At 48.0% G+C, this 21,867-nt stretch overlaps 1 protein-coding gene across 1 annotated transcript in view; it reads right to left on the bottom strand.

Annotated features, from left to right (window-relative positions):
- Positions 1 to 21,867, bottom strand: part of CFAP74 (cilia and flagella associated protein 74) — a 56,953-nt gene that overhangs the window by 5,464 nt on the left and 29,622 nt on the right. The window contains exons 21-26 of the mRNA XM_052654089.1: positions 19,259 to 19,380; positions 17,230 to 17,358; positions 16,949 to 17,036; positions 16,270 to 16,443; positions 15,126 to 15,259; positions 734 to 1,010 (exon numbers count right to left, since the gene is read on the bottom strand). Coding sequence (XP_052510049.1) covers positions 734 to 1,010; positions 15,126 to 15,259; positions 16,270 to 16,443; positions 16,949 to 17,036; positions 17,230 to 17,358; positions 19,259 to 19,380 — 924 coding nt within the window. The remainder of the gene's footprint in view (positions 1 to 733; positions 1,011 to 15,125; positions 15,260 to 16,269; positions 16,444 to 16,948; positions 17,037 to 17,229; positions 17,359 to 19,258; positions 19,381 to 21,867) is intronic.

Below are 21,867 nucleotides of genomic sequence, written 5' to 3'. Positions count from 1 at the left end.
AAGGGAAGGTTCATGTTCAGGCTCTGAGACCTGGGGGTGGTCCCTGCACCGCCATCTGTCCCCACGAGGGGAATGGCAGCCCAACCCCAGGATGACCCTGGGCCCCACAAGGGCTCCCTCACCATAGCCTCCCCCATGCCCTGTACAGCAAGGGAGTGAGGGGGAAGCTCTTAACAGCTGCAGTAACCCCCTTGGAGAAGAGAACCATTTCTTAAGCCTAATTTGCTCACTTTACTATGATGAGTTTCTGTGACTGCAGGGCCTGCATGTCCCTGCCCATCCTCACTCAGTCCCCTCACAGTGCCTGTCACCCCCACATATGAAGGCATGGAAGTAAAGCTCAGAGATGCTGTGAGGGCCCCAGGGAGTCCCTGCCTTGAGGTCTGGCTCTTTCTGTTTCATCAGGAGAAGCAGAGGTGAAAATCCTCTGCTCCTGTTGACCAGGTGCTGCGCAGCCTCTGTGACCATCTGCTGTGACATCCAGGGCTGCACACCCTCGCTTGGTCTGAACTGATGGAGCCCCCTGCCAGGGGCCTGTGGAGTCAGCTGTCTTTGGGTGCCCTGCCTCTGGGACCAGGCTGGACTGGGTAGAGGGCAGGAGGGCCCACTCAGCTCTGATGAGGATCCAGGTTGATCTCTACTATCTGTTGTCTGGTTGGAAACACCGAGGTCCAGGGTGGGCAGAGCCAGGCCCTGCCCCCCACCACAGCCCACCTGTGGGGCTCACACCTACCTTTCCTGGCCACACGGTGCCCACCAAGGGTGAGATGGTGATGGGCGAATCTGGGGGCAGCAGGAACTCAAAAGACGTGGGCCCTACAGGAAAAGCGTCCTCCGAGCCAATGCGGGGCACGGAGTGGGTCAGTGAGTTCATGCTCAGGTGGGAGTTGATGACGTACAGGGTGGCCACAGATGTGTCGTACAAGGAGGTGGCTGCAAACTTGATCTGGTAGTGGGACAGCTCCAGGGGCGGGTGGACACCCACGGCCCGGCATGCCAGCTTGAAGCACCTGGAAGCAACAGCATGAGTGGCTCAGCCAGGGGCTGAGCAAGGTGGCCTCCAACACAAGGACGCCCGGGACCAGGACAGCAGGAGTCACAGGTTTGGTTTCCCACCCCATTAATGAATTTTAGTCAATTTCCAAAATACCATCTACCCCTGTGCACACTTCTTTTTATTACTCAAAAATGCTTCATTTTTATTTAGCTTTCTGACTCTGTGCTTAGGCTTTCAATACTCTCACAATGATCTTCTGCTCCTCAGTAAGGAAAGCGTGCCTGATCCTGTCACGGACACATTTAGTACACGTGGAACCACCATAGGCTCAGCTGACGTATTTCTTCGTTTCAGACAACCTCATGAGAGCTTGAGGTCTCACAGCATGAACGCCTCTAAGTTGGCCCGGGCACACACCACATTGTGGATTTTGTTGTTTTCCCAACCTTCTTGGTATAAGTGTGAACAATTCTATTACCAGGGGTTCAGGACAGCTTGGTTTTGTTAGAGGTTGTATTGTAGCACAGCCTACAGTGGTATGTCAGATGCTGCACCATCCTGAATGCCTCTAGATGCTGTCCCCGGAAGAAGCCCCTGTGCACATTTTAACTGGATAGTTAACATTTTCATCACAAGTTTAAGCAGTTGCAATAGAAGTTGCAATGGAGGTGTCTGATTTATTTCCTTAAATATTCAGTGATATTTAAAAGGGCTTCCCAGGTAACTCAGTGGTAAAGAATCTGCCCGGCAATGCAGGAGACACAAGAGACATGGGTTTGATTCCTGGGTTGGGAAGGTCCCCTGGAGAAGGAAATAGCTATCCACTCCAGAATTTTTGCCTAGAGAATCCCATGGACAGAGGAGCCTGGAGGGCTACGGTCCATGGAGTCGCAAAGAGCTGGACACGACTGAGCACAAACATATGCGTGACATTTAAAAATAAAATGACAGAGCTTCCCTAGGTGCTCAGTGGCAAAGAACCCACCTGTCAGTGCAGGAACTATGGGTTTGCTCCCTGGTCCAGGAAGATCCCACATACTGTGGAGCAACTAGGTCCATGTGCCTTAACTATTGAGCCTGTGCTTTAAGCCCAGAACCACAGCTACTGAGTCCACGTGCCCTAGAGCCTGTGCTCTGCAGCAAGAGAAGCCGCCGCAGTGAGATGCCCGTGCAACACAGCTAGAGGGAAGCCTGCATGGCAACGGAGACCCAGCACAGCCAAAAATAAATAAAATTTAAAAGTGAAACTGATCAATTACTTTTTAAATATAAACATGGGAATCTGTATGCCATAATGAATTGATTCCTGCCATTATCCATTTTAAAAACCCAGATATTTGGAATTTTAACAGCTAGAAAATTTACATTCCATATTTCTTTGAACTCCTATTCCCATGGCACTCTTGTCATAGAATTTTTAATTTCATATATTTTAATGCTTTATGGGTGATGTCGATGACCCTGTCATTCTTGTCCGTAACAAAAATGTGTTCATATGCTGAAATATTTCAGTGTATATTTCTGTGTCCTGTAAGCACAGGCTCTAAATAGTTAAAAAAAAATCCTTCTGGGTGGAGAAGTCTTTGAGGTTATTATTAGAACTCGATTAATAGAAAAAGCATAAATGTGTATAGTAATGAAAGTCGCTCAGTCGTGTTCGACTCTTGCGACCCCATGGACTATACAGTCCATGGAATTCTCCAGGCCAGAATACTGGAGTGGGTAGCCTTTCCCTTCTCCAGAGGATCTTCCCAACCCAAAAATCGAACCCAGGTCTCCCGCATTGCAGGCAGATTCCTTACCAGCTGAGCCACAATGTGATCCTTATTACATACAAAAATAAGAGGTGCTTGGAGTCACTTCAGGAAGGTGCCCATGAGGGCTGTGGCTTTGGCCTTGCTCAACTGACCAGGGAACAGGGGATAGCTCCGGGGGCGTGCTTCGAGTCTGTCAACTCTGCAACCCCTTCTTTTTCATTCTCACTTGTCCCTCTGAAGATCTCCCTTGCGGTTCTCTCATGTTCTGCTCCACTTTCCTTTGAGAAAAGGCTGTCCGGGGAATTCCCTTGTGGCTCTGGGGCTAAAACTTTGCACTCCCCATGCAAGGGGCCCAGGTTCAATACTTGGTTGGGGAATGAGATCCTTCATGCTACAACTAAAGGTCCCACCTGCCACAATTAAGACCTGGCGCAGCCAAATAAATAAAGAAATATTACCAAAAAAAAAAAAAAAAAAGACTATCAGGTCCAATCACCCAGGCTTAGCTAGAGGCTGTTGCCCTGTGACCTGGAGGCATTGAGTTCAGTGGAGACACAAAAGGTCCTGCCACTCAGCACCACCACATATGTGGAGAATGTGTGCTTATCTCTGAGTGTGTTTTACATGCTTCTCTCCCCAACCAAACCACTGAGGTGAGACAAGCCCATCAACTTGTGGGAATGTTCTTCTGACTTCAGAAGCAGACATGCAATGTATCTGGCCTCCCCACCTGGTTGCAAGCTTCCATATTCCTTTATCTGATTACATACGTGGCTGGTGCCAGTTACCAGGGCCAGGCTCCAAGGAGCCTCAGCCCTGCTCTGGGCATGTGCTCAACCTCCAGAATGTCATTATCACCATCACCACCATCACTTTCACCACCATCATCATCACCATCTCCATCATCATCATCATCACCACCACCACCATCATTATCAACATCACCACCATCACTTTCACCACCACCATCATCACCATCTCCACCATCATCACCATCACCACTACCACCATCATCATCACCACCATCACCATCATATCATCACCATCATCATCATCAAAACTACCCCCATCGGCAGCAGCATCAATGGGCCAAGGGTAGTGAGGTTTCCCTGCTTCTCCTGTTCTCTAGATCTGTTTAAGATTGGCGTCATTTTTTCTTTAAATGTTTGGAAGAACTCATTAGTGAAGTCGTCTGCAATTTTCATTGTGGGAAGCTCTTAAGCTTTGTTTTAATTTTTTCATTTAAAATATATTTATTGCCAATTTTTGTTTCCTTTTTGTCACGTTTACATTTTTTGCCTATTTATTTTGTTTTCTTCCAGATTTATTGAGATGTAATTGACACACAGCTCTGCATTAGTTTGAGGTGTACAGCAAAATGATTTGACATATATACTGTGAAATGATATTCACAGCAAGTTTAGTGAAAATCCATCATGTCACATAGATACAAAATTAAAGAAATAATTATTTTTTTCCTTTGTGATGAGAATACTTAGGATTTACTCTCTTACCTTTCCTGTATAACATACAAGCAGGGTTAATTATATTTAGCACGTTGAACATTACATCCTTAGTTGTTTGTTGTTGTTCAGTTGCTAAGTCATGTCTGACGCTTTGTGACCCCATGGACTGCAGCACGCCAAGCTCCTCTGTCCTCCACTATCTCCTGGAGTTTGCTCAAATTCCTGTCCATTGAGTCAGTAATGCTATGTAACTATCCTCTCCCGCCCCCTTCTCCTTTTGCCTTCAATCTTTCCCAGCATCAGGGTCTTTTCCAGTGAGTTGGGTTGCCAAAGAATTGGAGCTTCAGCTTCAGTATCAGTCCTTCCAATGAACATTCAGGGTAGATTTCCTTTAGGATTGATTGGTTTGATCTCTTTGCTGTCCAAGGAACTCTCAAGAGGCTTCCCCAGCATGACAGTTGAAAAGCATCAATTCTTTTATGCTCAGCATTCTTTATGGTCCAGCTCTCACATCTGCACATGACTACTGGGAATATCAGAGCTTTGACTATATGGAACTTAATTGGCAAAATGATGTCTCTGCTTTTTACTATGCTGTCTAGGTTAGTCATAGTTTTTCTTCCAAGGAGCAAGCAAGCATCTTTTAATTTCATGGCTGCAGTCACTGTCTTCAGTGATTTGGGAACTCAAGAAAACCTGTCACTGCTTCTACTTCCCCCCTTCTATTTGCCATGAGTGATAGGACCAGATGACATGATCTTAGTTTTTTTAATGTTGAGTTACAAGACAGCTTTTTCATTCTCTTTCACTTTCATCAAGAGGCTCTTTAGTTCCTCTTCACTTTCTGTCGTTACAGTGGTATCATCTGGACATCTGAGATTGTTGATATTTCTCCTGGCAATCTTGATTCCAGCTTCTGAGTTGTGCAGCCCAGCATTTTGCATGATGTACTCTGCATACAGGTTAAATAAACAGAGTGACAATATACACCCTTGACATACTCAATTTTCCCAATTTTGAACCATTCAATTGTTCTACGTCTGGTTCTGTTTCTTCTTGAGCCACATACAGGTTTCTCAGGAGACAGGTAAGGCAGTCTGGCATTCCCATGTCTTTAAGAATTTTCCAGTTTATTGTGATCCACACAAAGTCAATGAAGAAGAAGTAGATGTTTTCCTGGAATTCCCTTGCTTTCTCTATGATCCAATGAATGCTGGCAATTTGATCTCTGGTTCCTTTGCCTTTTCTAAATTCAGCTTGCACATCCAGAAGTTCTTGATTCACATACTGCTGAAGCCTAGCTTGATGGATTTTGAGCATAACCTTATGAACATAAGAAATGAGTGCAATGATATGGTTGTTTGAACATTCTTCGGCATTGCTCTTCTTTGGGGTTGGAATGAAAACTGACCTTTTCAGTCTGGTGGCCACTGCTGAGTTTTCCAAATTTGCTGATATATTGAGTGCAGCACTTTAACAGCATCATCATTTAGGATTTGAAATAGCTCAGCTGGAATTCCATCACCTCCACCAGCTTTGTTTATAGTAATGCTTCCTAAGGCCAACTTGACTTTACACTTCATGATGTCCAGCTCTAGGTGACCACATCATCATGGTAATCCAGGTCATTAGGGCCTTTTTTGTATGATTCTTCTGTGTATTCTTGCTACCTCTTCTTAATATCTTCTGCTTCTGTTAGGTCCTTACCGTTTCTGTCCCTTGTTGTGCTCATCCTTGCAAGAAATGTGCCCTTGATATCTCCAATTTTCTTGAAGAGATCTCTAGTCTTTCCCATTCTATTGTTTTTCTCTATTTCTTTGCATTGTTCATTTAAGAAGGCCTTATCTCTCCTTGCTATGCTTTGGAACTCTGCATTCAGTTGGGTATATCTTTCACTTTCTACTTTGCCTTTCGCTTCTCTTATTTTCTCAGCTATCTGTAAAGCCTCCTCAGACAACCACTTAGCCTTCTTGCATGTCTTTTTCTTTTGGATGGTTTTGGTCACTGCCGCCTGTGCAGTGTCACAAACCTCTGTCCATAGTTCTTCAGGCACGGTGTCTACCAGATCTAATCCATGAAAACTATTTGTCACTTCCACTCTATAAACATAAGGGATTTGATTTAGGTCATACCTGAATGGACTAGTGGCTTTCCCTACTTTCTTCAATTTTTAAGCCTGAATTTTGCAATAAGGAGCTGATGATCTGAGCTAGTCAAAGCTGTTTTTTTTCCAGTAGTCATGTATGGATGTGAGAGTTGGACCATAAAGAAAGCTGAGCACTGAAGAATTGATGCTTTTCAACTGTAATGAAGAGTCTTGAGAGTCCCTTGGACTGCAAGGAGATCAAACCAATCTGTCCTAAAGGAAATCAGTTCTGAATATTTGGAAGGACTGATGCTGAAGCTGAATCTCCAATACTTTGGCCACGTGATGCAAAGAACTGACTCATTTTGGAAAAGACCCTGATGCTGGGAAAGACTGAAGGCAGGAGGAGGAGACAACAGAGGATGAGATGGTTGGATGGCCTCACCGACTCGATGGACATGAGTTTGAGTAAGCTCTGGGAGTTGGTGATAGACAGGGAAGCCTGGAGTGCTGCAGTCCATAGGGTCGAAAAGAGACAGACACAACTGAACTGAATTGAACTGATTGAGCCACAGTCAGCTCCAGGCCTTGTTTTTGCTGATTGTATACAGCTTCTCTATCTTCGGCTGAAAAGAATATAATCAATCTTATTTTGGTATTGACCATCTGATGATATCCATGTGTAGAGACGTCACTTGTATTGTTGGAAAAGGGTGCTTCCTATTACCAGTGTGTTCTCTTGACAAAATTCTGTTAGCCTTTTTCCTGCTTCATTTTGTACTCTAAGGCCAAACTTGCCCGTTGCTCCAGGTATCTCTTGACTTGCTACTTTTCCAATCTCCTGTGATGAAAAGGACCTCTTTTCAGTGTGTGTTAGTTTTAGAAGGTCTTGGAGGGCTTCACAGAACTGGTCAACTTCTTTGGCATCAGTGTTTGAGGCATAGACTTGGATTACTGTGATGTTGAATGGTTTGCTTTGGAAACGAACCGAGATCATTCTGTCCTTTTTGAGGTTACACCCAAGTACTGTATTTTAGACTCTTGTTGACTATGAGGGCTACTCCATTTCTTCTAAGGGATTCTTGCCCACAGTAGTAGATATAGTGGTCTTAGAATTAAATTTGTCCATTCCTATCCATTTTATTTCACTGATTCCTAAGGTGTTGATGTTCATTCTTGCCATCTCCTGCTTGACCACATCCAACTTACCTTGATTCATGGACCAAACATTCTAGGTTCCTATGCAATATTGTTATTTACAGCATCCAACTTTACTTTCACCACTAGATACAGCCACAGATGAGTGTCATTTCCACTTTGGCTCAGCTGCTTCTCTCTTTCTGGAGCTGTTTCTCTGCTCTTCCCCAGTAGTATATTGCACATCTTTGAATGTGGGGGGCTCATCTTCTGGCGTCATATTTTTTGCCTTTGCATACTGTTCATGGGGTTTTCATGGCAAGAATACTGGAGTGGCTTGCCATTCCCACCTCTGGTGGACCACATTTGTCAGAACTCTTCACTTTGATGTGTCTTGGGTGGCCCTGCAAGGCATGGCTCACAGCTTCACTGGGTTACGCAAGCCCGTTGCCATGACAAGGTTGTGATCATGAAGGGACATCCCTACTAGTTATGATAACTGGAAGTTTCTATAAGAGTATTTAAACTTTGCATTTGATTTCCCTCTCAATTATTAGACTATTCAGAGTTTCCCTTTTTCTCCATGTCAGTTTTGGTAAGTTTTTGTTTTTTAGAAAATTGCCCATTATACCCAAACTGTCACATTTACTGGTGTAAAGTTGTTCATAACATTTTTTTTACATTTTTCTGATGTTTGTAGGATCTTTGATGTGTCCCCTTTCATACCTGAGATTAGCAATTTGTGTTTTTTTTCCCTCTCTTTAAAAAAAAACAAACCTTGATTGGTCTTGCTAAGAGTAATGAATTTACTAATTTCTAGAACAGACTTTTAGTTTTATTGTTTTCTCTTTTGGATATTTGATTTATTTCACTGATTTACACTGTTGTTATCTTTATTACATTCTTTCCTTCTACTTTCTTTGGGTTTAATTTGCTGTGCTTTCTTCCCAGTTCTTGAAACAGAAGGTTAAATGATTGATTTTGCACACTCTGTCCTCTTCTTTATATGCATTTGGAGCTAGAAACTTCCTGCTAAGCATTACTTTTGCTGGTTCACAAGCCCTCCAACTTAACATGTCCATGAACATCCTTAGATGTGTTCATGTGGTTCAGGTACTCCCATAGAGTTGGAGGGAAAAGCAGAAGCAAGATGTAGATTGCTATGTGGATTCTGACACCACTCATGTGACCGATGTGGGGTGTCACGCTGCCACCCCCCCGCCCCAGCTACCTGAGGCTCCCTTGGTGTTAGTGCTGAAGTCCCACATCCTGAGAACCCCTCTTTCCTGGACATCCTGACCTGGCTGGTCACCCTGCATTTACATAAATTTAGGTCTCCTGCATGCAGGCAGATTCTTTACTGTCTGAGTCACCAGGGAAGCCCCAGGAATACATACAAACAATAAATATGCCAATAGGAAGTGAAAGTCAGACACCCAGAATTCAGAAGGACCCTGCAGATTCTGGCAGTGGGAGGCTCTGGGGAGGGAGGGGTCTGCATGTCGCTTGCTGCAAGCAGATGATCTATTTCTGTAACAAAGGGAAACCGGAGGCAAACATGATAAAAATGTAAGAGCCGCTATTGTGGGTGGAGGGTACAGCAAGCTAGTTCTGGGATCCTTTGAAAACAGAAGGGAGGGCTTAGAGGAGGTGGCCCTAAGGAAGTCACTGACCCCAACATACTGAAGAGGGCACCCCAGAGCCATGAAGGAGGGAAGTGTGAACTGGGCTCTCAAAGCTGAGGAGAAGCTACCATTTGCAAAAATGAGCAGTGGGAAAGGAGCCAGATCAAACCACAAATAAAGCTGTTAAAAGAGAAAAAGGGAACAGAATAAATAAAATTTATATAGACAGTAAAACATGCCAGAGAGATGTGCCCATAAGAGAATTGAAAACTGCAATGTGATCATTCAAAGTGAGCTTAACAGACTTGAGAAAATAATACAACATATGAAAAAACAGATCAGAATCACAAGAAGTCAGAAGTGAGGGATTAAAGTTTAGGAAAGGGGACTTCCCTGGCAGTCCGGTGGTCAGGGCTCTGCGCTTCCACTGTGGAAGAGTTGGATCCCTGCTTGGGGGGCTAAGATCCCACAGACTGTGTGGCGTGGCCAAAACAAAAAACCCACAAACGACTCAGGAAAGAATTACAAATAAAAGAAATTTAGAAACTCAGAAGGGAACCATGAATAAAGAAACCAGGAAGATAATTCTTTAAGAGGAAGAAGAGATAAGAGTGGAAATATCTAAAAAAATGATGAGGGATTTCCTTGGTGGTCCAGTGGATAAGACCTCAGGCTCCCAGTGCAGGCGGCCCAGGTTCCACATGCCGCAACTAAAGATCGTGTGTGCCACAACGAAGATTGAAGATCCTACATACCACAACTAAGGATATTTGGGCCAGAGTGAGTAAAGCAGGAGAGACTCCATCTTGAAGCTTCTCATGCATCTTAAAGATAGGATGTAACCTGGGCCTGAAGCCTGCCCAGGAGTGAGGAAACTGTTGCTAATGAAAACCAGGTCTCCTGGAGACTTCCTTCCCTACAGATGGCAAACAGAGTTTATAGTTGTGGTCCTATTAGGTTAACCATGTAGATATTCCCCCTTGATCCATACTCATTGTCTCCCCCCACTTTAACCTTAATTGTTTGTTCTCCTAGCACATACTTGTTGTAAAACTCAGTCATATACAACAAAGAGGTTGCTAACATGTAACCAGTCATGTGGTGGATGGGGGGTAATAAAACTGGGCCTCTCAGAAACATCAGGGCACTTGTTGGGAACTGATTCCCCTTGGACCTGCTGGCGTAATAAACCATACTCCACTGTCCTGAGTGTCCTCTGAGGTGTGTTTGAGACTCCGGATTTCACAACAAGACCTGGTGCACCCAAATAAATAAAGAAATCATATTTTAAAAATGATGAAAAGGATCAAGAAAAAGTGGCAAAAGTGAACAAAGCAAAGACAAGTCATTATATTTATTTCAGGAGGCTCCCAGGAGGAAAACCGAAAGACAAGAATAAAGCAAATGTTTTAAGGACTAAAATTCAAGGAAACTGAAAGTGAAGTCGCTCAGTCATGCCCGACTCTGCAACCCCATGGACTGTAGCCTGCCAGGCTCCTCTGTTCATGGGATTCTCCAGGCAAGAATACTGGAGTGGGTTGCCATTTCCTTCTCCAGGAAATTCAAGGAAGTGTTCCTGAAATAAAAAAAAAAAAAAAAAAGATCTGAAAAGCACCATGTACCTGAGAAAATCAATTGATAACAACCAACACAAAGTGTGTTCTTATAAAATTACTGGATTTTAGATAAGAAGTTGTTGTTCAGTCACACAGTCATGTCTGACTCTTTACAGCCCCAAGGACTGCAGCAGACCAGGCTTCCTTGTCCTTCACCATCACCCAGAGTTTGCTCAAACTCACATCCATTGAGTCGATGATGCCATCCAACCATCTCATCATCTGTTGCCCCTTCTCCTCTTGCCTTCAATCTTTCCCAGCATCAGGGTCTTTTCCAATGAGTCGGTTCTTCGCATCAGGTGGCCAAAGGATTGGAGCTTCAGCTTCAGCATCAGTCCTTCCAATGAACATTCAGGATTGATTTCCTTTAGGGTTGATTAGTTTGACCTCCTTAATATCCAAAGGACTCTCTAGAGTCTTATCCAGCACCATAGTTCAAAAGCATCAATTCTTCAGTGCTCAGTCTTTTTTACATTCCAAGTCTCATATCCATACCTGACCACTGGAAAAATCAGAGCTTTGACGACAGGGACCTTTGTCGACAAAGTGATATTTCTGCTTTTTACTAGGCTGTCTAGGTTTGTCATAGCTTTTCTCCCAAGGAGCAAACATCTTTTAATTTCATGGCTGCAATCACTATCCACAATGATTTTGAAGCCCAAGAAAAATGAAATCTGTCACTGTTTCCATTTTTCCCCCTCTATTTGCCATGAAGTGATGGGACTGAATGCCATGATCTTAGTGTTTTGAATGTTGAATTTCAAGCCAGCTTTTTCACGCTCCTCTTTCACTTTCATCAAGAGGCTCTTTAGTCTCTCTTTGTTTTCTAACATTAGGGTGGTGTCATCTGGATATCTGAGATTACTGATATTTCTCCTGGCAATCTTGATTCCAGCTTGAGCTTCATCCAGCCTGGCATTTTGAATGATGTACTCTGCATGAGCAGGGTGGCAATATACAGCCTTGATGTACTCCTTTCCTAATTTTGAACCAGTCCATTATTCCATGTCTGGTTCTGTTACTTCTTGACTTGCATACAGGTTTCTTAGGAGGCAAGTAAGGTGGTCTGGTCTTCTTATCTCTTTAAGAATTTTCCACAGTTTGATGTGATCCACACAGTCAAAGGCTTTAGTCAATGAAGCAGAAGTAGATGTTTTTCTGGAATTCCCTTGATTTTTCTATGAAGAAGTAGGTCCCTTAAGTACTGGGTTGCCATCAGACTTGTACAGACACATTTTATTCCAGAAGAGAGTGGATACGCTAATGTGTTAGTATTAGGTACTCAGGAAAGAAAAGGTTTTTTCAGGTAAATAGACTTTCAGGTGTAAAGGCTGTGCAGAGTGTCCCCAGTGTGAGGGGGTGGGCTCTGCCCTCTGCTACTGTCTTAAGTTATGCCGCTGGAGTGACTGGAAGCCCTTCAGCTTCACGCTGTATCTCACACCTGATGCAATGATTCATCAAAGTAAAACATAAATGCACAAGTAGGATGTAAATTTGTAAAATTTTTAGAAGAAACCTTTGTGACTTTAGGTTAGGGAAAAAAATTCTTAGATATGATACCAAACTCAAGATCCAAAAACAAAAAGTTGATAAAGAGGACTTGTTGTTCAGTCAGTCAGTCATGTCCAACTCTTTACAACCCCACGGACTGCAGCATGCCAGGCTTCCCTGTCCTTTATCATTTCCCGGAGTTTGCTCAAACTCATTTCCATTGAGTCAGTGATGCCATCCAACCCTCTCATCCTCTGTTGCCCCCTTCTCCTCTTTCCCTCAGTTTTTCCCAGCATCAAGGTCTTTTCCAGTGAGTTGGCTCTTCACATCAGGTGGCCGAAGTATTGGAGCTTTAGCTTCAGCATCAGTCTTTCCAATGAATATTCAGGACTGATTTTCTTTGGGATTGACTGGTTTTATCTCCTTGCAGTCCAAGGGACTCTCAAGAGTCTTCTCCAACACCACAGCTCAAAAGCATCAATTCTTTGGCGTTCAGCCTTCTTTACATCCAACTCTCACATGGCTACTGGAAAAGCCATAGCTTTGACTATATGGACTTTTGTCGGCAAAGTAATGTCTCTACTTTTTAATATGTTGTCTAGGTTTGTCATAGCTTCTCTTCCAAGAAGCAAGCGTCTTTTAATTGTGTGGCTGCAGTCATCATCTTCAGTGATTTTGGAGCCCAAGAAGATAAAGTCTGCCAGTGTTTCCATTGTTTTTGCATCTATTTGCCATGAAGTGATGGGACCAGATGCCATCATCTTTGTGTTTTGAATGATGAGCTTTAAGCCAGCTTTTTCACTCTGCTCTTTCACCTTCATCAAGAGGCTCTTTAGTTCCTTTTCGCTTTCTGCCATAAGGGTGGTGTCATCTGCATATCCAGGCAATCTTGATTCCAGCTTGTGCTTCATCCAGTCCAGCATTTTGCATGATGTATAAGATCAAACCAGTCAATCCTAAAGGAAATCAGTCCTGAATATTCATTGGATGGACTGATGCTGAAGCTGAAGTTCCAATACTTTGGGCACCTGATGCGAAGAACTGACTCACTGGAAAAGAGCCTGATGTTGGGAAAGATTGAAGACAGGAGGAGAAGGGGCAACAGACAAACTCAACTGAACTCTGCATATAAGTTAAATAAACAGGGTGAAAATATACAGCCTTGCTGTACTTCTTTCTCAGTTACTCAAAAAATTTTGCTTTACGAGAAGACAGTGTGAAGAGATTGAAACATGCCAGAGACTGGGGAAATTTTTTGCAAATCTGACAAGAAACTTCTATCAGAGTATATAAATAACACTCAAAACTCCATAAAAACCCCGATTTTAAAAAATAGACAAAAGACCGGAAAATACTTTTCACTAAAAAGATACATGGATGGCAAATAAGCTCCAAGCTCTCAGTTGTTGGAAACACGAGTTAGTATGACACTGTCACACACCTCTCAGGATGCCTCTCCATCCAGCAGACAAGGAAACCTGACATTACCCACAGCTGGAAGGGGTGCAGCAGCCAGACACCCGGACGTTATGGGGGAGAACATAAAATTGAAAAGAAACTGACGCTGTGACCTGGCAAGGCCCCTCCTAGACACTAAGCCATGGGTGATGAGAACTTGGGCTCACACAGAAACCTGCTGGGGACCTGTGCCAAACTCAGTGTCCTTCGCAGGTGGGCTGCACGGACACGTCTCCAGGGGTTGGGGGCCGTGGCGGGGACCGTGGGGGAGGGGAGGCAGAACGTGGGCTTTGGAGCCCTGGCATCCAGGTGGGGGGGTGGGGCGATTCAGCTCAGTCTTCAGGGTAGAGCCAACAGGCCTTACTGACGACTTAGCTGTGAGACTGGAGGTAAGGAGTCAGGACGGGGTCATGTTTGTGGCTGGTGCTCAGGCGGTGGTGCTGGGCACGGGCCCAGCTCTCAGGTCTGGGAGCCCATGGGCAGCCATGCTCTGTGGGGGGCAGTGGGGTGGGGGTGTGTGTGCCACTGGGTCTCTCTGGACTACCGAACACTGCTTTATTCCCTGAGGCCTCACAGTTTAACCACTGCTAGCATTTCCAAGGTGGCTCTTGGATAAGCTTTTGGAAATTTCAATTTATTTGTAGATAGTTCTTGAAGAAAATTAAATGCTCATTCAATCGACAGACATCTAAGGAGCTTCTGCCATAGGCTGGAGCCCATTCTGGGCATTGAGATTACTTTGCAATGCGCCTTTCTCATGGGGCTATTTTCCAGAGGCTGAAAGAGTTGTGAACAAGCCCAGGAGGGGCCCAGCCCAGGGTGGGTCACTAGAGCCGAGGGGAAGGGAGGGTGGTGGGGGCCGCAGCTGCGCAGAGCCTGTGCCTGGGTTTCCTCCAGGGGTTTTCGCTCTGCACTGGCTCCTTAAAATCACCACCTGTAGACCCCTTCCAACTTCCCCTCACCCACCCACCTGGCCGGAGGGTGCTAACCCTCCCTCCACCCCATGCCCCAGGGCTGCCAGCCCCCCAGCCAGGACCAAAGAGCAGACAGGAGAGGAAGGGAAGGAGGGGGCAGGTGGGCCGGCTCCACGAGGGGTTGGCCTGGCACCAGGAGGCGACTGAGAATCAGCAAGAGCTGGCCCTCGTGCCAGACCCTGTCATCCAGTCCATTTCCCCTTGCCCCCTGCCTTCTCAGCCCCAGTTCTCAGGGTGGACACGGAGGCCGGGGACCAGCCCATCACACAGTACATGAGGGCGGGTGGGGCTTGTGCCCAGGGGATGCTCTGCACGCTCACGCACGCTCACAGGTGCATGCACACATGTGCACATCTCACACGCCTGCAAGGTAGGCCTGGATCCAGGTGTGTGGACCTAGGTCGGAGCTTTCTGAGATTGGCACTGCCGCCCAGCCCTGCAGTCAGCCTGGCTAGCCAGGGGCTGCCATTCCCAGCTGGCTGCCCGGGCCCTGCACGCGCCCCTCCTGTCAGGCTCACCGGTTAATCTCTGACTTGCAGATGAGCTCGAAGTTGTACTCCTTGGCCTTGGTGGGCTGAAAGATCACATCGAGCTGTAGCGTTTCCAGTGGCAGGATTGTCCCGAACCCGTCGTTGGGCTGGATGTCCACAAACTGGCAAGAGGAAGATCATGGATAGGAAAGGAAAAATGAGGTGACCTGTTGGGGAGTGCCACGGGAGCAACATGGACGGGCGTGTGGCAGAGCACAAATGAATGTGTGTCTGGTGACATGTATGTAAATGTGTTACACGGGTGTGAGTCTGTCTCTGTGTATGTGATCATGTGTACAAGTGAGTGCATGTGAAAGGGTGGTGTGTTTGTGTGTGTCTGCACGCATGTGAGCACAGGTATGTATGTGAATGTGTGTATTCATGTGAGCACAGCTGTGTGTGTCTGTGTGTATGAGTGTGTGTGCATGCATGTGAGCACAGGTGTATGATGGTGTGTATTGTCTGTACACGTATGTCAACACAGGTGTGAGTGTATGAGTGTGTGTGCATGTGAGCACACATGTATGAGTGTGTGTATGAGTGCATACATGCATGTGAGCACAGGTGTATGTGAGTGTGTGTGCCTGTGAGCAGAGGTGTATGTGTATACATGCATGTGAGCACAGGTGTATGTGAGTATATGAGTTTGTGTGCATGCATTTGAGTACAGGCATGTGAGTACAGGTGTATGAGTGTGTGTATGAGTGTGTACATGCATGTGAGCACAGGTGTATGTGATTATATGAATGTGTGTGCATGCATGTGAGCATAGGTGAGTATGTGAATGTGTCTGCATACATGGGGGTAGACAATGGGTCTCTGGTGGGGCAGCCCGGAGGACTGAGGGAAGCCAGGCCTGGGCCTCTCTTGGCTGCCCTGCAGGGCCAGGCAGACCAGAGTCTTAGGAAGGGGGGGAGGGGAGAGAACTCTGGGTGCTGTGCATGCAGCAGGTGGAGAGAGCTTGAGAGGGGCAGGGTGAGGTGGGGACAGTCAGAGACCCCAGCTGAGGTGCCTGGGAGTGAGCGTGGAGTCTGCAGGTGGGTGAGGCCTGGCCAGGCACCAGGACTCAGGGTAGCAGCCCCTCGTCCCTCACTGCCCAGTACCTCCCACTCTGACCACATGAGCGAGGCACCTTGGGGAGTCCGACGAACCCAAACTCCTGGGGCAGGAGGGAATGATTGCAGAGGCTGATTTGGGTCCTGATGGCCTCGTAGATGGTACAGTAGCCAAAGTCCAGCCCTGCGGGGCTGAGCTCCAGGTCCGAGGTGGTGACTACAGCATGGACGGTAAACCCCAAGGGTTTGATCTGAAGTGCAGAGGGCAGGGCCATTCGGTCATTGTGGTCAGTTAGGGAAGTGTCTCCAAAACTGAGAAGAGCACCAGTCCTGCTGTGAGCTGGTGGCTGACTCTGCACCTTTCACGGACACACCTGCTTCCTGTTGGCCTCAGCATGGCACAGGCAGCACAGGTGGGCAGGGGGCAGGAGGGTACATGTGCACACACATGTGCATCAGTGCATCTGCATGTCGCTGCATTGTGAGCTCACATGATGACATGGTACCGAGGATGTGCACACCCTGGACACCTGGGTCTGGACTGTACGAACGTGAGAGTCTGGGTGCCCCAGGGACAGCCCCGCCCTCCCAGGACAGCACTGGGGCCTCTCTGATGCACAAGCCCCTGCCTTTGTCTCCCCTGTGCAGGGGCTGTTCGGGCAAGACCGGGGGCCAGTGAGGATGGGCTCCAAGAGCCAGGCCAGAACAGCTCTGCTCCCCCAGGGTGCCCAGCATCCAGATGAGCCCCACACAGACCTGGTCAGCCACCCAGATAGTCATCGGGGCCTCCAGAACCCTGGTCTCCTTGTCAAAATACTTCCCTGCATCTTCTGGGAGGGAGTGTCTGCAAGAGACACGGGGCACTTGAATGTTCTTTTCTTCTTTATATTTGAGAAATGACAAAAGGCTCAGCTGAAAGGGTGCTAGAGCCACGGGGTACACACAAGGTCAGAAATACAGGAGCCTGGGGCTGGCTTCCTGCTGTGACTCAGGACCCCCTCCACCCAGGAGGAGCGGACCCCCGCTGGGCCCATCACCTGGGCAGGAACTTGAGCTGCACTGAGTAGGACGACAGCGCCTGGATGTAGCCAGTCTCAGGCAGGAGCTCCATGTGGCCCCGCAGCTCCTTGCACACCTCAAACTTTAGGCGCAAGGCGGCCTTCGACCTGCAGCATCCAAGGGAGGGTGGGACAGCGACTTGAGGTCAGTCCTTACCCCACAGGGCCCGGCACACCCCCTCCAGGCACAGCCCTGCTGGGTACAGCCCCCACCCTCCACCCCCACTGTCGGAGTGGCTTCAGAGCCCTGCTCACAGGGGCAGGTTTTCCTGAAATGATATTGGCTGAGGAATCCTTACAAATAAAAACATCACAACTGAAAGTTACCCCAGTCGGTTCTCAGAACCTGAGTGTTTTCTGGGAAGCGCCTCACAGGCCGGGGGTCAGGAGAGGGGACCCTGTTCCTCCTAGAGTTCTGCCCTTCCCCGCTCAGGCACAGGCTCTCTTGCAGGACTCTCGGGAGGCCCCAGGTGGCCAGGCCTTGGTCAGTGAAGGCAACTTCCCCAACTTTTGTCCTTGCTTTCAACTCAGGACCAGCCGGAGAAAGCCAGGTGTGCTCCCAGTCAACCACGTGGGTTGTCCCATCCTAGCCAGCCCCCAGGCCACAGCCCAGTCAGGACACCCCCTCCCCACCTGCTCTCCAGTCTCCAGAAAGAGAGGTGGTGGGTGAGCTGCCCCAGGCCTGTTGAGGAGACCACCCCCAGGCCATCAGGGATCCTGGGCCATGGTCCAGAGCCTCTCAGGCCTCCCGGTGTCTCCTTAACTGTCTGGGATGATTCTCACAGTACCTCTGCATGGGCAACCCAGGGCCGATCGGGATCCTGAGTGACCCGTGGGCTCCTGAGATCACAAAGGAAGGTCTCTCTTCTCTCAACTTTGACCTCTGGCCCCAGTGTCACCCAGCACTGGATGTCCCCTACCATGCAAGGTGTTCAGACTGGGCCCTCCCACCCTGGTTTCTGCTGTGGCTGGGCTCCCCTCAGGCAACTACAACTAGGGTCTTTGTGAACTCACTCCCTTGCTACCCCTGTACCCATAAAACTGGTAATAACATTGAATTCTAAAATCATTCAACAAACCTAAGAGGTCGAGTGTGTGCCTCAGGGGACAGGCTGAGAAAGCACAGCTCCTGTGCTCCATGTCCCCCCACCCACCCCAGGGGTGGACACACTTTGCATCAAGGTAAACTGACCAGACCCTATTAAACCCTGGTTTCCTGAACAATCCGTCTGAACCCTGCTCTGAGACCCCAGCCCCTGGGAAAAGCAGGTTCCCCGATGTTTGCAGCACTGACATCTGGGGACCCAGCAGCTGGCAGGTACCAGCCCAATTGCACCCAGGCTGGCATTGCCCCCACCTCCAGAGAGAAGCAGGACCCTGGGTGCAGCAGCCGGCCAAGTACACCGGTATATTTGTTTAGTGAAGATCCACTAAGCTCTAACTGTTGGGTTTGCCTCTTTTTTCCACTTAATTGAACTTCAGTTTAAAAAAAAATAAGGAGAGTAAAAAAAAAAATGACAACCATGGTGTCTGGACACCCTTGCAAAGCTCTGTGCATGAAACATGCTTCTTTTCTTGGAACTCCACCCATGTTCCTTCAGAGGACCAGCCCCCTCTCCTGTCTGTGCCTGTGAGGGGCCTGACCTGGCGTGCAGGGTGCTGACCCCCCACAGACAGGGGTGATGACACCAATTTATCCTTGTGGTCCTGGAAGTCAGGTCCAGACACCATGTCCCACAGCTGAAACCCAGCTGCAGGCAGGGCTGGTTCCCCCGGAGGCTCCACAGAGAACGCTCTCCTGGCTTTTCCGTTTCTGGAGATGCCATGTCCCTTGGTTCATGGCCCCTCTTCTGTTTTCAAGGCCAGCAGCCCAGCACCTGTTAGCCTCTGTCTGACGCTGACCCTCGGGCTTCCATCCTATGATGGCCCTGGGGTTCCAGTGGGCTCTCAGGGAAACCCCTGGAGACCCCCACCTTGAGGTCTCAAATCTCACCCAGCCAGGGCTCACCGTGTGTGGACGAGGATCGAGTCCTGGTACAGCCGGTCGTACATGCAGATCTTCAGGTCCACGTTGGGCTTCGGCACCCAGACAGGCACGTCGATAGCCACGCCGATGACTTTGAAATATAACTGAATTTGAATACAAAAATCCAACAACACGCATGTTCATCAGCAGAGCAGGCGGTGCTTGTGAGCGCTAACACAGAGCTCAGAGCATGGTCTGTAATTCTTACAAGTACCGCATGCCCAGTTGTGTCTGACTCTGTGCGACCCCAAGGACTGTAGCCCGCCAGGCTCCTTTGTCTATGGGATTTTCTCCAGGCAAGAATACTGGAATGGTCTGCCATGCTCTTTCCCAGGGGATCTTCTGAACCCAGGGATAGAACCTGTCTCTTGCATCTCCTGCATTGGCAGGTGGGTTCTTTACCACTACCGCCACCTGGGAAGCCACAGCTCTTACAAGTATTGGAAGGTTAATAATTAAACTGGCCAATGGGACTTCCCTGGTGGTCCAGTGGCAAGACTATGCACTCCCAATGTGGGGGATCTGGGTTGGATCCCTGGTCAGAGAACTAGATCTCACATGCCACAGTTAAGACCTGTTGCAGCCAAATAAATATTTAAAAAATTACACTGGCCATGTTTTTGAGATCTATGGCAGTTTTCACATTAGATCTTTTTTTTTTTTTTTTTTTTTTTAATACACAGAGCTCTATTTATTTTTTGGTGGTGCTTTGAGGCATGTGGGATCTTAGTTCCCTGACCAGGAACTGAACATTGGCAGTGAGAGCTCAGCATCCTAACCACTGAACCTAGCCACTGAACTTCCTAACCAGGGAAGTCCTTCATGTCATATAATTTTTTAAAAAAGTCTTTATTGGATTTGGTACAATATTGCTTCTGTTTTATGTTTTGGTTTTTTTTTTTTTGGCCACGAGGCATGTGAGATTTTAATTCCCTGATCAAGGATCAAACCCCACATTTCCTGCATTGGAAGGTGGATTCTTAACCACTGGACCACCAGGGAGGTCCCCACATCATATAATTTAAATAATCCTGTTTATTTTCAAAATTTTTAAACATGAGAAGGTAGACTCGTACGATGGGTTTTCACAAACGTGTCACGCAGCTTCCTAAATATCCACATTTTTAGCAGTTTAGAAAAACCCTTTTGCTACAGAATCGTGTGTCACACAGGCTGTGCACATGGCCAACACAGATGGAAGCTCAGGTCTCTCAAGGGCCCAGACACAGAGGTGCTTTTCCCTGAAGTCAGACCCCGAGTCCTGGTCTCAGAGCTGGGCTTTGTGGGTGTCCTGCCAGGTTGAGTGTGTGCACAGCAGCTCCCCCAGGGTAGCACCAGGGACCACCAATCCACAAGACTGGGTGAGGGGGCCTTCCTTCCTACCACCTGCAGGACTGTGACCTCAGAACACAGCTGGACCAGATCCAAGGCCACTGGGTCGCCGAAACACACAGCCCATTTCCAGAGCCAGAGACAGACCGGACAGAATAAACAGAAAGCAGGTCCAGGGAGATGGAGCTGCTGGGGCAGTCGGGAGAGGGTTTGAGGACAAAGGCAACCTCATCTGTCAGAGGCAGTGGGGTCGGCTGGGGCAGTGGCTGAGAGGCTTGGAGGCCCCGAGCAGCATCCTGGCTAAAGGGTGAGGCAGGTCACAGAGAGGCCGGTCTTGCCAGCGCCTGAATCAGCTCCAGGCGAGCAGATGGACTCAGGAGGTGACACGTGACAAATGAGGGCAAAGAAAGACCCAGGCCTCGGAGTTCAGACGTCCGTGAAGGGGGGCAAGGAAGCCCCCATCTACAGCAGAGCCAGCAGGGTGGGAAAGAGAGGCTTGGACATGGAAGGGGGGCCGTCCTCATGGGGAGATGGCAGCAGTGCCCCCAGACCCCTGGATGGGAAGGGGCTGAAGGCTGGCAGATTCCAGACCTGTCATAAGGGGCCTGGTCTCAGGAAAACAGGCAGGCAGGACGGGGACCCCAGATCCCTGCTCACCCAAGGAGGCCGAGAGCTGCACATTGGCTGCGTGTGTGTCCCCGATTCTGGTTGGGAGAGGTCAGTGGGTGAGGAGCAGTCAAGGTGTTCACTGCCTGCCTCACTAAGCAGGGCCCCCATGGGCTGGCACATGCCTGATTCAAAGTCACAGACCCGGCCAGGCTGTTCTCTCTTGAGTGGTTGGTTACCCAGCACTGGCCTTTGTTCCTTCCCGTCACAGAGCAGGGGCTCTGTGGGGTCCCGTAGGATACCAGGGGGCTCCATGGGGTCCTGTAGGGTTCTCTGAGGCTCTGTGGAACTCCAACTGATACTACTGACAGTGGGTAGTGTGAGTGTTATGGAACACTATGGGGTACTGTAGGGCACGGCCCATTCCTTGGGGTTTCTGTTACAAACAAATGAGTGTCTTGTCTCAAATCTCTGGCTGCTGAATAGGAATCATGGCAGAGCAAAGACTCCCGAAGCGGTGAGGAGAGGACAGTGCAGTGAGCACAGATGCATCAAGTGGTCACAGCTGGAAAGAGATCACCTGCCCAGAAACATGGACCATGGTGTCAGGTCAGAACTCCTAAAGCAGTGGCAGCAGGTTCAGAGGAGAATCT

This window comes from Budorcas taxicolor, chromosome 16 (genome assembly GCF_023091745.1).
Source record: "Budorcas taxicolor isolate Tak-1 chromosome 16, Takin1.1, whole genome shotgun sequence".
Taxonomy (NCBI): Eukaryota; Metazoa; Chordata; class Mammalia; order Artiodactyla; family Bovidae; genus Budorcas; species Budorcas taxicolor.
This window is presented reverse-complemented; position numbering and strand designations above follow the sequence as displayed.